The sequence below is a fragment of the Falco biarmicus genome, chromosome 6 (genome assembly GCF_023638135.1).
Source record: "Falco biarmicus isolate bFalBia1 chromosome 6, bFalBia1.pri, whole genome shotgun sequence".
In the NCBI taxonomy this organism is placed as follows: domain Eukaryota; kingdom Metazoa; phylum Chordata; class Aves; order Falconiformes; family Falconidae; genus Falco; species Falco biarmicus.
In genome coordinates this window covers 40,927,471-40,943,254 of record NC_079293.1, presented here as the reverse complement: position 1 = coordinate 40,943,254, position 15,784 = coordinate 40,927,471, and the positions used below count along the sequence as shown (strand labels likewise).

The 15,784-nt window shown below is 38.7% G+C and overlaps 2 protein-coding genes across 4 annotated transcripts in view; one reads left to right on the top strand and one right to left on the bottom strand.

The window, feature by feature from the left end:
• PRKN (parkin RBR E3 ubiquitin protein ligase) overlaps window positions 1-11,502 on the bottom strand; it is a 767,906-nt gene extending 756,404 nt beyond the window's left edge. Inside the window, exon 1 of the mRNA XM_056343712.1 lies at window positions 11,476-11,502. Coding sequence (XP_056199687.1) covers window positions 11,476-11,482 — 7 coding nt within the window. The 5' untranslated portion in view covers window positions 11,483-11,502. The remainder of the gene's footprint in view (window positions 1-11,475) is intronic.
• Window positions 11,503-11,605: 103 nt separating this feature from the next.
• PACRG (parkin coregulated) overlaps window positions 11,606-15,784 on the top strand; it is a 251,223-nt gene continuing 247,044 nt past the window's right edge. For 2 of the 3 annotated variants that reach the window (XM_056343714.1, XM_056343716.1), the window contains exons 1-2: window positions 11,606-11,953; window positions 12,247-12,435. In XM_056343714.1, coding sequence (XP_056199689.1) covers window positions 12,289-12,435 — 147 coding nt within the window. In that variant the 5' untranslated portion in view covers window positions 11,606-11,953; window positions 12,247-12,288. Of the gene's footprint in view, window positions 11,979-12,246; window positions 12,436-15,784 lie in introns of all 3 variants that reach the window. The other variant, XM_056343715.1, reaches the window with a different exon arrangement.

The following is a 15,784-nucleotide window of genomic DNA, read 5'->3' as shown; positions in this document are numbered from 1 at the left end:
ACAACAGCAAAAGATTGGGAAAACAAAGAAAAGTAATAGAACTACATCATCATACAGAAAAGCTTAACACTTAACAAAAGATGACCCACACTGGTTACCACAGCAGTGATGAAAAACACTAGTCATACCTTGTTTCAGGAAAGACAAGTTTGCTTTTTTATTTATTTGTGGGTTTATATATCACAAACAATTTACAAATATAAATGGCTTGTCTTCACTGCTCATCTAGGTCATAAGCAAGCTTAGTACATAAGCCTGCTGTCTTATGTAGTGCACCAAACAAACCTCAGACATTTGTAATCGCATGAATAAGTTTTCACAGATAAACTAAAGTGAACAAGGATGTCCTGACTTGTGATAACAAATGTATTGTTTGTACCTTCAAAAATAACACAGCATAGCCAACACACTGCGATGCCAACTGCTCTCTAAAAAGCCATGCTTTAATTTCCTACACATTAATATATTATAAACTTGCTGTCCTTTAAACTGCCATGGAATGACAAGCACTTTCCTCAATTAGTATCTTCATTCATCTTTACCAGCTTCTGAAGCTCTTGAACAATAAATCAAATCAACTTCTAAATGCTTTTCTTTCATATACTCATGTCATTATTACATGCATTCTTGATACAGGGGTTTACACTTAGAGCCTGGAGGCAAAGACAAACTGTGACCTCAGGTCATAAGAGAATGTCAAAAGAATTTCCAAAACATGGAATAAATCAAAGCACATAAAAGTATTTTCATTGTTTTCTTACCATAAGATCTATGCTACAGGGACAAATAATACATAACAAAAAACTTTTGACATATACAGGAAATAAACACACAATCTCATTGGTCAATTTCCAAAACCAGGATTAAAATTGGATGACATTAATGTCATAATGAAAGGCATTCCCCGAGAATGTTCATTTGATAACCAGCTTCCTTTCATCATTTCAACTTAGTTCAAGCCAGGTGAGTACAGAAAATCATCAGTCTTCCTTAACAATCATAACTGGAATATAGCTGAGAGATATGGGTTAAAAACTGTATGCAGGATCCAGATAATTTATTCTGGAGATGTTCAATGGGCAATGTCCAACCATTATTTTTAGACATGTCATCGTCATTGTTCTCTCCCCTCCAACGATACATTGAGAATAAAATTATGGCATATAATATCACAATTTCAGAGGTCATCAGAGGGGATAAGAGCTTTAAAATAGTTTTAGAGTCAGAGCTTTAAAACTTTCCTCCATTGAGATTGTTAGCACAAATAGAGGCATTAATTTCTGCAGACAGCCTCAAATGGTTTCAAAGTCTAAGAGAGCTTTTGCTGTAAAAATTTACCCTAACTGCTTAGAGACAACAGAGCAGGAAAACAGTTAACGTGGTTAATTTCTCCGAAACATATAATTTACAATGTCACTTCTTTTGGAAGGCACTGTGATATATTTAGGAGGAATTGCTGAAGATTTTGTGGCTTACTCATAATAGGCATGTAGCCACTGTAATAAAAAAAAAAAAAGACATCACTGACATGTCCTACATAAAGCTACTGTGTAGTTAATGCATCATAATTGTGACAAGTTATTTACTGCAATCTTTTGGCTGAATTCATGAGAATTCATTAATCAGACTGCCTTCTTCAGAAGGAATGCATGTTTACTAGCACAAATATCAGCTACCACTGTACAAATTGCTCAAGGGCATGAAATAAAAGCCAGTCTCACAATTAATTATTCATAAATTTCTACCCTTGGGATTGCTGAACTCTAATATTTGACTAATGGCCGAAGAACTCAAATGACTCCTTGTAAGTTTAACAAAGATTTTGTAATAATGTGGCAAATCTCTCACAGTCATTTTCATACACCTCAAAGAATAACTTCTAGGCTACCATTTTTCCTGGGTCAAACTTTAACAACACTAATGTAGACATGAACATGCTTACTGAGAAAAGTGATACAACATAAAAGCTACTGGCTAAAAGCCAGTACAATCACACAAGTTTAGCACAATCATACAGGCTTGTCTGCCTCAGAAAGTGCACAGCAATGAACTAATTCTTTCTCCATCTTGTCCAGCCTCAGGAATAAAACAAACAAGAGGGTACTAATGGATTTTTCTACATCTGACAAATCTGGTGGATTTTTATTCTTGTTTTGTAAGGTCATCCATCTTTGCACTCCTTTTGCACTGATCAAAATACAAAGGGATTGGGAAAAAACTAAGGTACAACATTTGGAAACTGAAAACCTGTTAAAATATAGATTTTGAAGAACATAATTTACCATACTAAAATACTGGTATTTAATGATTTTGAAATAAGCCCTCACAAAGGCAAACATTTTCAAGATTCCTCACACTGCAGTTCAGAAGGGAAAAATCATGTACTGTGAAATAATGGACAATTATATAATTAAAGTTGCCTGCTAATTATCTCCAAACTAACCTTTGTAGTACTATTCTGTGAATTCTCGGTATATAGCTGCACACTTCTAACTTCAATATTTACTTCTTTTAGTGGGAAACTTCATACACCACTGGCTACATTTTGTGTTATAAACTGATTTTCAGTCCAACAATACTTATACACAGTGCATCACAACAAAAATTATTAAACAGTAAAACTGATTGAAAAGAATGAATTGTACCTCTTTTACATAACCCTGTTTGGCAAAGTAATTAAGTTCCCACTAACTGTTTTACTCTCCCTTGAGCTTCTACTAAAAATAATAACTTTAAAAACCTGCACCATTCTCAGTATTGTTTGCTTCTGTGGCCTGACCACTCAGAACTGACAGTTCCATGACAGAGTGTACGCTAGTCCAATTCCTTTATTTCAGCAGATGTGTTTCCCATTAAGAAAACTGCTCCACCTCTTGAGACAGTATTACCAAAACAGAACCCAACATCACGGGCTTTTAACGTATCTACAAAAGACACATACATTACTTTGGCAGGGACTCTTAAGGACTGCGTTTGCTGTTAAGCATTTGAAATCTTTTTAAATTTCCATATTTTGTTAGCAAAGGCTTTTTCCTAATTGTTTCTGGGAATAACTGGAATTTGAAATTCTTAATTTTATTCTCATCTTACTGGTACGCTGGACCAAATGTTTTGGCAACAGATATTGTATTTACACATTATATATGCAAGAATTTATCCTTCCTGCTACTAAAGTTGTTTTCAGTTCATCTTTCTTTGTTACTCAGGAAAAGACGACAAGAATTTAAATACAATCATCTTTATAATGCCTTTTGTCCAAAGGACTGTGAAATCCTTTGTCAGCTCTGGATATGTTCCCAATGACAGCAGGAGCTAAGCATACTCTGCAACAGCTGAGGGTGAAGATGCAAAAGAAGGACTAAACAGATCAAAAAGCAACCTGCTAAAATATAGTCCCACTTTTGCTATCTCCTTCTACATTTTCCACCTATATTGAGCTGACTTTGGTGTTCACGGGGCCCTTCTTTGAGGATGATATCCTGCAAAAAAGGACCGGGTTTTTGCTACAATATCAAGTTGAATTAGTTCAACAGTCAAATTAATACTGTGGGGTTAGTGACAGGAAAAAGCAGGATGCACAGATGGCAGAAGAGAATGGGAGGGAGAAGCAAGGGAAAAAAATGGCAGCAAAACCTTTTCATGACTGATTCAGCTAGATCAGAAGTCACTCGCATAATGCTATAACAGGAATTTACCACAATACAGTCAGATCTTAAATTAACATACACACACATCCACTCACCATTCTCTTTACAGATGTATCACTAGGCAACCAGATAATACAGAAAAGGATGGTGATTTTGGCAATGGGAAATAATTTTAACAAACTGCCACATCAATACTTTATCTGTAGGGCCCTATCTGAAAGGTGCAGAAAACTGCATCAGGACATCCTTAGCCACTGCTTAAATAGTCTCTAACGTGTCTTGATATTACAATACTGTTATTTTGTGGCCATTTTTAAGAAAACAAACAAACCACTAAACAAACAAACAAAAAAAAGATAAAAAATGCTTCGTCCCATCACTACTTTCCAACTCTTCCCATTCCTCTTCAAGGAAACAAAGAGATCCAGAATGCTCACATGTATCTAACAGAAACCAGGTATCTTTTGAAGATAACCTATTTCAAGCGATTCTAAAATTTCTAAAACCTTGCTCATGAAATAAAAGCATTTCATAAGAAAACAATTAAGTATAAACCCAGTAAAACACAAGTTTCATAATGCAGTTCTGTACATACAGTATGATACACTTACCCTATAACAGAAGAAGAAAAGGCTCAGAAGAACCCCTGCAAAACAGGTCATGCATATGAAATATGAATAGTCTTTGATATTTTGAGATTTAGGGTTTGTTTAATCAAATTAATCATTGGAAAGATTATTCCAAATGTTCATGAAGTGTAATAGTGATCTACAACTCAAGATATTTTTCCAGTGAAAACTACGTAGTATAGCGGAACTATCCCTAGCATTACATAAACTGAAATAGAACACAAGATGATGACAACAAAATAAACAAACCCAAAATCACAGCAAGAGATCATCAAAAAATATAAGGAAACAATTCCCAAAATACTCTTCCTTTGGTTGCTAAGTCTGCACCATTATTTTCTAGTCTGAATTAATTTGGGGAAATTCTGAAAGAGTTTGTTCTCATTTTGTTTCCTCAATTTTATTTTTGTAACAGAAGAAATAGGAAGATTTATGCAGAAAGTTAAGATTACCAACACACCAAAAAAAAGAGTGCACCATAGAGGAGTGCTCAGTCATCCAGACAGCTGAAACTTCACCCAGGCTCCCATTCTCCCTTAACTAGATTACTGACCGTTCGCTGTCAAAGCCCTTCACAACCAGTCTTTATGACCACCTTCATCTCTCATTCACTACAGAAATGCTGACCTGTCATTGTTAACTATCTAGAGCCTATCTTCTAAATTTTTAAGCCAGTTTGGGGCCTTCTCTCATGTTTTATGTTCTTTGATATTTCTTGAAAAATTCCATGAAGCTGCCCCAATATCTTCGTTCAAATTCAGGTGTGGGTTTTGTTGGGTTTTTTTCTTGTAATACCTACTGAAAACCCAAGAACAGGTTTTCAGGAAGGTAACATTATCACAACGTTGTTGATTAAGAAATGGCTTAGCCCATCCAGTTGTGGGTTGTCACTTCCCTTGCAGCAACACTGGTTTCCAGCTGATCCAATAGTTAAGCAGATGTAGGGTATTAAAGAAAAAACACACCAAAACAAAAACCTCACATGCCCTTAAGTGGGTTTTTTGAGCTAGTTAAGTCACCTGGAGTCAAACTAGTATCAGCTCAAGGTACACATTGAGTACCAAGGTGGAAGGGAGGACATGAAAAGGTTCTCCTTTAGATGGCAATCAGCTGCACTACACAACACTGCTGTTTGTATGCAACTCTGCAATTTAAAGGTTCAAGGAATGAAACAGGGCTAAGGGATGTCCCTTCAGTCACACCCCCACATCACTGTCATGTCACCACTTGCGAACCAACTCAGGGAACTGACCCAGATTAAAAAGAATCTATTTCTTCTGGATTATTTTTTGACTTCACAGTGTCCCTGAACAGATGGTTGCTCTGCTGCAACTGAAAGATTAGTTTGCTGGTGGAAGGGCAGGAATGAGTAGTGTAAGCAGCAATACCCAGAGACAGCACTGCTCTGGCATTTTTAATGTGAAAACAAAGCCTCATACTAACCCGTATTTTGGGTGTACATATTAATCTTCATCCATCGCCTACATTAAACCTACAGTATTTAGTAGGTATGAGGTTTTTTTGTTCTGTATTTATAAAACTCTCAGGTACTCTGGTGCATCAAATAAAACACCTAAATGCCTGGAACAATTCCTTATGAAACATATATTCATATGTTGGATCTGCAATTTGTTGTTCTTTGGGTTTTTTTATACAACACAAAATAAAAACTATTTGAAGGAGCTGTTTATCAATGGTGTACTTTGCTGAGCAATGGATTTTCTTCCTTGTTTGAAAATATATTTCCATAGTCTAATTTTAAAATTGTTGGGTTTTTTTTCTGGGATGAACAAAGTTGGGGAATCAACTATATAATGAAATTTCACTGGATTTATTTTTGCCTTTTAATTAAACCTTTAAGCCTACTTAAACCTGCCATCTAAAAAGAAAAAAACCCCAAACTTAAAACCTACCAAAGTTATAGAACTGCTAGCTTACCACATTAACAAGCTAGTAAGAATAATATGAAATATCAAATAACATTACAGCATGTTAGCCTTGTCTTTTCTTCTAAATTTTAACACAAGTATTTACCGATTTCAGTACTACTTGCTTAATAGTGAAACAGTAATTTGATTACTTTTTATAAATAAAAGGGCAACATTATGGTGAAAAGGCACCAACATAAAAGCTGTATCCTGCTAAACAGCTGCAAAAAGGGTTACTTGCTGTTTATGATACTCTATGACTAGCTCTTAAAGTCACATTCCTTGTTACAATCAAACTTCTTTACCACAGGACAGAAATTAGCAATACTGCATCAAATTGTAGAGCTGTAATTTTTGATACTGAAAAAATTTTCTCATCAAATTAACTCAGGTACACTGGCCTCTGGGAATTGTCCAGTTCTTTTCAACCCGCAGACTACCTTGTATCATCTTCAGATTAAAACTAGTGTATTATACTTTCTGAACAATCAGTATTCCTGACACCAATACCAATATGGAAAAAGTGCAAACAGGATATTGGAATGCTAGGAGGTCAACTGATGTCTTTCAGTGCTTACTTAAAAAAAAACAAACAAAAAACCAAAAACAAAACAACACAGCCCACAGCTTGATTAAATCCTCATATTTAGGTGACCACCTTTATTTTCCTGTTTAACACAAATAAATATTAAATAAAATTCACAACTATATCAAGTAGACCACGAGCCCTACTGGAAAGAAAAAATATATATATAATAAAGTAAATTACCTCCAATAATTTTCTGTAATTTCTAATTAAAAACCTTTACTGAAAATTAATCAACAAATAGCTAATTAAGTCAACCAAGAGATATTTAATACATAAAATCTTCATTAAAAAATATATTATCAGTTCCTGGCTTTCAAGAACAACTATGTTCTGTTTCTAAACACATATATAAATATAACCCTCTCTTCATTTCCTCATATCTTTTACTCGATGACTACACCATTAGTTAACAACTATTTCCAACTCCCATTGCAGTGGTAAAAAACAACTGGCTTTAAAATAATCATCAATAACCATTCTAAATGAACAAATTTTATGTAAGCTAGCTGCAAACTCGTTAGGGAATACATTTCATAAATACTTCAGGCCTTGCTCTGTATTCTTTATGCATCCTCACAAAAGCTCTCCAACATTTTGACAGAGCACTACCAAAAGCTCCTTGTGAAGCAGCAGAACTATGACACCAGTGATAACAGATAAGCACAGTGCAATGTATCCACATGGACGCTGTACCGAGTTTATTTATTAGACCCTACAGAGTTCAGCCAGTTTAAAAAGAACCAACAGACTAAAATTGTGTAACACTGCCATACAGATAAGCCTGTATTTCAAACAAAAATAAAAAAAATAAGATAACATTGAGATCTTCAGCATAAACATTTTTTTCTGCTCTGACAAAGGTAGAAAAATACGATGTAGTATTTTACCAATGTCACCTGTATCAAAAATGTTAAAGAAAATGTTTTCTTTCAAATACTGAAATAGATAAATGAAAGTTTTAAGGATCTGTTAAACAAGTTTGTGAAAACTTCTGGTCAGCAGCAGACCCTAGCCCCACTTCAGCCACAAACCCTGAAAATGTGCTCTCAAGGCATGTAGCCAGCCCAGCATTACAAGAGACTGACAGACAGCAGGTGGTGGCAACTACAGCTAGTGCTCCCCTTTTCTCATCATTGGACACAATTTACCATTAAAGTCATGCTTTCTACATTTCACTACCTACACTGCTGAAAAGCTTTGAACTAGTTGCAGCAGACAAGCGTTTCCACTGTGCTTCCAGTGAAGCGCAACAAAGCCATTTGAATATGTGAATACAGAAAAACATGGGGGATAGGAAGCAAAGTGAAAAAAAAAGGACACAAATCTGGAAATATAACATGAAGTCTCATAAGCTTAAGGTAAATGAAAGCATTTTTGCGGACAGCTTCTATACTACCATCTACAGTAAATTCCTTTGAGAACTGGCTGTCAGAAGACAATGAAGTATGATACTGGTCCTTCAAGCAGCAGATACTCAGCTCATTTAACTTGCATTGCTGTTACGAATATAGCAAGTAGCATGAATTTTGTTCCCCAGTGGTGAGTAATTTATGCAAGGACTCCTATCTTGCAGCAGTCAGAATATATACACACAGGATTTTCTAGTCAAAATGAAACACACTAACTTAAAGACTCCTTCATTTATATAATTATTTTTCATTATTAAAACAAAATTAAATAAATTTCCATACAGAAGTTCCCTGAATACCAATCAGCAACCAGTATAAATAAATTGTATAATTAAAAAAACCCAATATACACATAAGCAAAAGGACCACTGAGAAATCATTCTGGCAATGTCACTTAAAAGTGAAGCACCTTACAGAACAATCTTCTAAAAGCATTTATAAAATCAAGAGCCACCTTTACCATTTACATTTTGCCTTGAGAAAAACTTCTAAAGATATACCCAAGAATCATAATTCCAGAAGCACTCACAAATTCAGTGCAATGTCACGCATGTGGCAGCAGCCATGGACTTCCTAGATAAATTCCATGTACAAATTTCTACACAAATGGACTGTTAGGTAATTAACTTGCTGTTATATTTTAAATGCAGATGAAAATAAATACAGTTACATAATCTGAAGGCCTCCCTCAAGGAATAACCTCTTACTGAAAATAAGCATATAGTAATTTATTTGTTTTTTTCATGTAATATGCTAGCACTCAAATTCATTTATAAGCACTTCTTTCTCCACAAATCTCTGTTCAGCCAACAAGAACTAACAAGGCAGGAGGACGTAGTAACAAGCAGGATGGTAAATTATACGAAGACTATTAAAAACCAGTGATACGAGTCACTTGTGTAACCTCTTCTGGAATGACAGGTGCTATGTAAAAACAAAACAAAACACAAAAAACCCCAGCCTTCCTCAGCAAAGTATCTTAAAATATTTCAGGCCAGGGGGAGTTCAAAGAAGAACCATGAGCATGGTAAAACACTTCAGAGGAACGTGGAATAAAAAGGTTCACCCATTTCACTGGACAAAATAATATTAAAAACAGAGAAAAGAAGAAAGAAGAAAAAATAGTAATACTAACATGTTAATCAGGTTTGTTCTCCCTATTTCACAGCACAAGAACAAAGGGACATAAAAAGATAGGACATTAAAAATCAATTAAAGAAATTGTCATGTGTTGCACAATTATATTATAAAATTCCTTGCCACAAAAAGTCATGAGGATCTAAAGCACTTCCAGATATAAAACTGCAAAACATTTTGGAAAATATACCACATACTTCATTGGATAATTCTTTTAAACACTCAGGTCTAAAAATTGAGCACAGATTAAACAAATAATTCCACCCTTCCTGTCTTGCCCCCAGTTTTGTCACGGTATTCCTAGCTCCTAAGTGTTTAGAGCTGATTTTTCGGAAAGCAGGAAACTGGACTAGATCTCTATATGTATTCTGAAAACAATTTTTGTATTTTCAGAGTGGGGAGGGGGATGTCACTTTCTTGTTTATTAAAATAACAGCTTGCTGCTTAAATCATTTAAGGTCACAATTCATGTACAGATTTTTTTATAGATTTGCAACTAACCTGGATGTACATTTCATAATCAATGTTCACAAACATTTCTGTCTGCCATAGTGACAATAAAATTATAATTCTTCACTCATAAATGTTACCTGCATGAGCAGTAAGTAAACATGTAGATTTCAGTATGAGGGCCAAAGGCATCAACTCTGTAACCACATGGACAGTCCCCCTTATGTACACTATACTTACTTTCCTAAAGCATTCAAAACCAAACACATCCTGCAGTTCTGTAAATACATGTATTTTATATACTATAGAAAAACATCAAATGAGCAGAGGAGATAACACTGTGAGAAGACAGTGGAATACCTGACCCTCTGTGCTTTCCTTAAAGCAAGCCTTTAATTTAAAATCATCTCTGCTATATAAGAAAAGAAAAAAAAGTCCAAATGACAAGAAAACCCAGTAAGATCCCACAACTAGGAAGAGACCATTTGCATAAATATTTATATGGACTGAAAGTACCACGTAAGTAACTGCTTTCAACTTTTTTAACTTTGCAAAGCTGAAAGAACATTACCTTAATACTCGTATCCATATACTGTCAAGAAATAATCATGTCTTAGCAGTAGGCATAAGTTGAAAGACCCATAGGAATCTTGAACACTTTTGTGGTGTTTACTTTAAAGTAAGTATTTACAATAAACCCCATGCTTTTGAAACCAATCAGGTCTCATGTAAACAGCACCTATGACACCTACGCTGAGAATTAAACAGCAAGCCTGAGGAAGGCAAGGAATTGTTACAATACATGTACATCTACTACCTTTTTTTGTTTGTTTGTTTAATAATCCACAGAACTGAGAAAAAGAAAGCAGGATGAAACACGTAGTAAGAAGCAAGGACTACAAAACTGATCCTGTAAATGCAGGACTCCCCAGGTATGGATTCATCTTACAAATCAGAGGAAAACACACCGCTGAAACACCAATTCCTGCGCCACACCAGTATTAAATGGATGCAAAAGCCAACTCAAGGACCAAATGGCCAAACTTCCAATATGATTAGGCTCAAATTGCTACTTTTTCAGATCGCTCCCAGCAAGTACCATGCCAGAGCAATAACGTGTATATATACACCAGGGCAAAGCCAAAGAAATTTACAAACCAGGCAAACCTTGGCTAGTAGTATTTATAAACGATATACTGAGATGGAATACAAAATAATTTGAAAGTGACCTCAACCACAAGCCCTGCGCAGTCCCTCGGTGGGTCATTCCCCACCAGAGGGGTGAAGAAGGAGGGCAGCGACCCCTCCGCACTGTGACCCCCGAGTCCCCCAAGGGCACGCGCCAAGGGCACGCCGCGCTTTAACCAGCGGCGCACTGCGAGGGCAGGTGGGGCTGAGGGCACAGCCCTGCCCGCGCCCTCTGCTCCGGCCCGCTGCCCCTGGAGCCGCGGCCGCGGGGCGCTGCGCAGCGCCGGCTCGTCCCCGCGGGCTGCCGCCGCCAGCCGCAGCGGGGCCCCAGGCTGCGGCGGGGGCGGCGCGAGGGGGACCGGGGAACCGTAAACAGCCACACAAGCCCACGCCGCCCCCCAGGGCCGCTGCGCTTCTACCGGCGGCGGCAGCAAAGGGGCGGGGAGGAGAGGGCGGGCCTGCATCCGGGCTCGCCGTCTGCCTGACGCGCTCACTCACCTATCATGGCGGCGGCGGGGAGGGAAGGGAAGGGAAGGAGGCGCGCGCGCACACGCCCGCGCCCCGGCCGCCCCCGCCGCTCGAGCGCGCCCCTGCAGCCCCGAGCGCGGCGCGGCGCATGCGCGGGGGCCGGCGGAGCCCGCCGAGTAGCGTAGTTCTCCTCCTCGCACCGCCCAGCTCCCCTCCCGGGGCCGCCCTTCGCCCGCCCCCGCTCCCCCCGCCCTAATGACTCTCCGTTAATTTCCGCCCCGCGGCGCGTTCCTGGTGCTGGGCGCACCTGCCGGCGGGGGCGGGAGGGCCGCCCTCGGGGTTTCTGTGGTTAACCTCGTGCGTCACCCGCGCACGTGACGGCGGCGAGTTGTTGACGCGTTGCCTAGCGACGCGCGCGGGGCCGGGGACGCGTGCTAGCGCGCGGTGGCCTGTTGCCGCCGCGCCCCCAGCGGACCCGGCGCGGGGGACCCTGGCGGGTGGCGCAGGGGTGAGGCGGGGCGGCAGCCGCCGGGGTGAGGGGCAAGAAGAGCAGGTGGCCGTGAGGGGCTGGGGAGGAAGGAGCGGGAGCGGGAGGGAGGCGGGGGACAAGCCGGGGTGCCGAAGGGAGCCGGGCGGGGGACGGGGGCGAGGGGCAGGCGGGGAAGCCTGTCAGGGGCAGGGAAGGTGCGGGGAGGGGGGGTCGCTGAGGGATGTCGCTGGCTGGGCAGGGAGCAGAGGTACATCTACCGCGGTTTCTGTCGTACTGAGGGCGGGATGTTGATGATTGTTTGTCTTTTCTAGTCAGTATTTTGCTTCTTGCCCGTCACGGACGCTGGTGGGGAGATGGTAGTGGAGAAAGCGGGCTCAAGCCCCTCAAAATCCGCAGGTGACAGGTGCACCCTGCAGCAGGAGCCACTGGGGCATGTGAAGAAAAGCAAGCGGCAGGTCTGCGATGGATTCACTGTTAAAGCCATGATGAAAAACACTGTGGTATGTTTGCTGCTAGTATAGAGGTGATGTTAATTAATTTACACTCACGTGTCCAGGAAGCATGTCAGGAAGGTGTGTGAGTTGCTAAAACTGTATCTGGAGTTTCCTGGTTACTGAAATTACCTCCAGGCTTTACAGAAGTATTACCGCAAGGTAACTATGCCTGTGAAAATTGTGATGCTTTGCCTCCAAGCATGTTGCTTTGATGTCACTTTTTTTCTGTACTGTTTTGTATTGGCAATGCACATTCTATTAAAATGTCAGCCTATAGAATTGTGTGCAAGACTTATTACCTCGCGTGTAGCAAAACGCTGTAAAATGGTGCTGCAGTATTATTTGAAAGTGTTTTCGTATACTGGCACAGTGTGGTATAAATTTGATGTGAATGTCACATAGGATGGCAAAGATCTGGAAAATACATTCATTATTGAAAAAGCTTGGAAAATAATAAGAAACTTCCACACAGTATAGGAGAATACTAAACTGGAAACAAACATTAGGTCTCCAAGTCATAGTTCAAAGACAAAATGAAGTTGATGCAGCCAGCTTCACTTTCGGTAACAGCCCCAATTTCTATTGAATTTGGAGGTATGTGAGTAAAAATACTAGGAGAAAAACCTTCAAAATGCTTTATATTGTTTTATTTGAGTACTTTTGTCAGATTTTAGGAATAAAAAAGCTTAAGCTGGTACAGACTGCAAATGTTCACCATGTAAGTAGATGAGGTAATATAAGAACACATCTGTGGTAAAACTCCTGATTTGTATGTTTCTTTATGTGGACACAGATCAAGGTATTAGCTAAGTGTTCTGTTCTCAAGGTATTTTTAATTCTATGTATTCTTTTGACAAGAATTATGCAATACATTATTTCCCTTAATTTGCTGAAACAGTCTTCCTGGAGCAGTCTCTCAGGACTTGTTATCTGTGAAAGCATCCTCTTAAAAACCCAAACAAGTCCATCTTTAAACAAATTTTAAATGGAGTAGAAATTGTCTACATTAAAAACTTTCTCCTTATGAGTAAAACCAAATTATGTTTCACCTTAGTGGGAAAAATATAAGGCAAAAACTATAAAAAAAACCCTTTTTTAAAGGTTGGTTTGTTTGATTTTAATGCTAGAGATGTGGAGAATGGACATTAAGTTTAAGGATTAATTTTTAGATATTTTCTTTTCTCTGGAAAAAATTCAAGTTATGTATATTTGCACATTTTAAATTCTAAATATGTAAAAGATGCTTGATTTTGTCTAGAAGAATCAGCAGTTTCAGTGGCATGAGAAATACGTATTTAATTTTTAAAAAGGACCTTTGACTTGTGAACATAACTAGCTATGAATTTAATCAGAATTTATGGATTTTTTTAAAATGTTTATAGAGTTTTAACTTCTATGGCTGCAATTCTAACTTCCTAAACATTAACAGAATGTTAAATCATGTAATACTGTCATTAAGCAACAGCAAACAGGTAAATCTGCTAGATTGCCTTTGAAGCTACTCATGGAATCACAGAAATGATGGGGTTTTTGTATGGACCTCTGGAGATCATCTAACCCAACTTCCCATTTAAAGTGGGCCTGTCACTAGCACTAGATCAGGTCAGTCATGGGTTTTCCTAGCTAAGCTATGTAACCCTCCAGCATTAAAGATTCCCTGACCTCTCCCAGCAGCGTGTTTGGTTGCTGCCCTGCTGGCCTTGCTGCTTGCCCCCTTGGTGCCCAGTCAGAGGTAGGCTTAACAGTGTTCTGACCTGCTGCACAGGTTCTGCTCATATCTAGGTAGGAAGCAATGACGCTGTTAGAGGTCCTGGAAGACTCATAGTACTGGAGCTGTATTTTGCAAAAGGTCTGGGTGAGGACAGGCAACCACTGGAATAATTTCCAGTTAGTGTGCAAAAGATCAGGATAGAGTAAGGAATAGCTCACTGCCACTCTGTGAAGAAATGGGTGTCCCTTTTCTCTTTCCAACAACTGGTTGAATGGAGCTTAAGATTTATTAAGTACTCACTTGTCAGAGGTTTACATCGTTGATGAAGTTCTCATGTGAGGCTTAGGAGTTGACTGGAGGGTTGAAAGCACAGCAGGCAAATATAGTTAAGACATGGTAATTCTTCTTGTTAACAGCATGACAACGTAACATAGGGTTGTCCGCACCATGTTCAGCATCTCCAGGTCAAACAGATTAATAGCCTTTGGTGGAAGCATGCAGTGAGTCTTAAAATCTTAGCACAGAGTCTAACAAATTACCATTATGAATTTATGACTGTAAATATTGTAGTAAATGTTCTAGGATTCTTTGATATTGCTTGTGCAAAGAGCATTGTACTAAGCCTTTTTTAATGAAAGTTACTGGATAAAGTTTTCTTCCCAAGTATACTTTCATAGCCAGTATGGAAATTAAGTACATACTATACTCAAGACTTTTCTCAGCTGTGGCTGAATCTGAAATTTGTGTATTGAAATAATTACTTAATCAATATTAAAAAAAAAAAAAAGTTCCTGAACTGAAGAAAGTGTTTTATGTTATTCCAAACCTGTAAATTCATATATTTTTAGATTAAGAGCAAGATCCAACAGAGGTCTTCTACATTAACAAGCTAGATATTGTGACGTTTACGTCTGAGTTGTTTTTTCATACAAGTGTAATCAAGAGTGCCATGTTATGTACTTCACGTGTACTGCATGGGAAGAATCAGGAATATAATTCAAAAATAATATATTTATTAATTTACTATTAAAAACTAATACACAGACTAGCAAGTGGAAAATTGTCTGTACATGATTGTGGACAACAGGAAGATACTCTGTTCACTTTTGATCCTCACCAAATGGTTATTTTTCCTATTTTCTGCGACTGAATAAAGATTTAGTGCCCTCCTTTTTTTGTAATAAACTAGTGGTTTTTCAAGGAGAGGATTCATTTTATTACTTAAAGGGAATTATAGTCTATCACCCAACTTTTAAAAGATTCGTAACCAACAAGTTACAAGATTACTGAGGTAAAAAATATCGCAGAGGAAAGTCTCCGCATGTCCTTTCAAAGTGTTCCTACTGTGCTGCAGATAGTTAGGATTCATCGGGCTAGAAAGTGACAAGGTAGGAAACTCACTAGACAACATATTTTAGTGCATAACTCGTTCATGCAGGAGTTTTGGAAGCTTTGGGGTTTGGAATTTTATGTCCATTGTTGCTTGCTAGAATGGATCTGATGTTTCTGGAGTAGAATTAGAACTCGAGATATCCCCTGCTGAGTGCTGAGCCAATAAAGCTGTGAAAGGAGGTTTTTTTTTCTTTTTCCTGTTTGTCCTGAACCTTGAATTCCTCACTACAAAACAACAGGGCTTCACCAGGA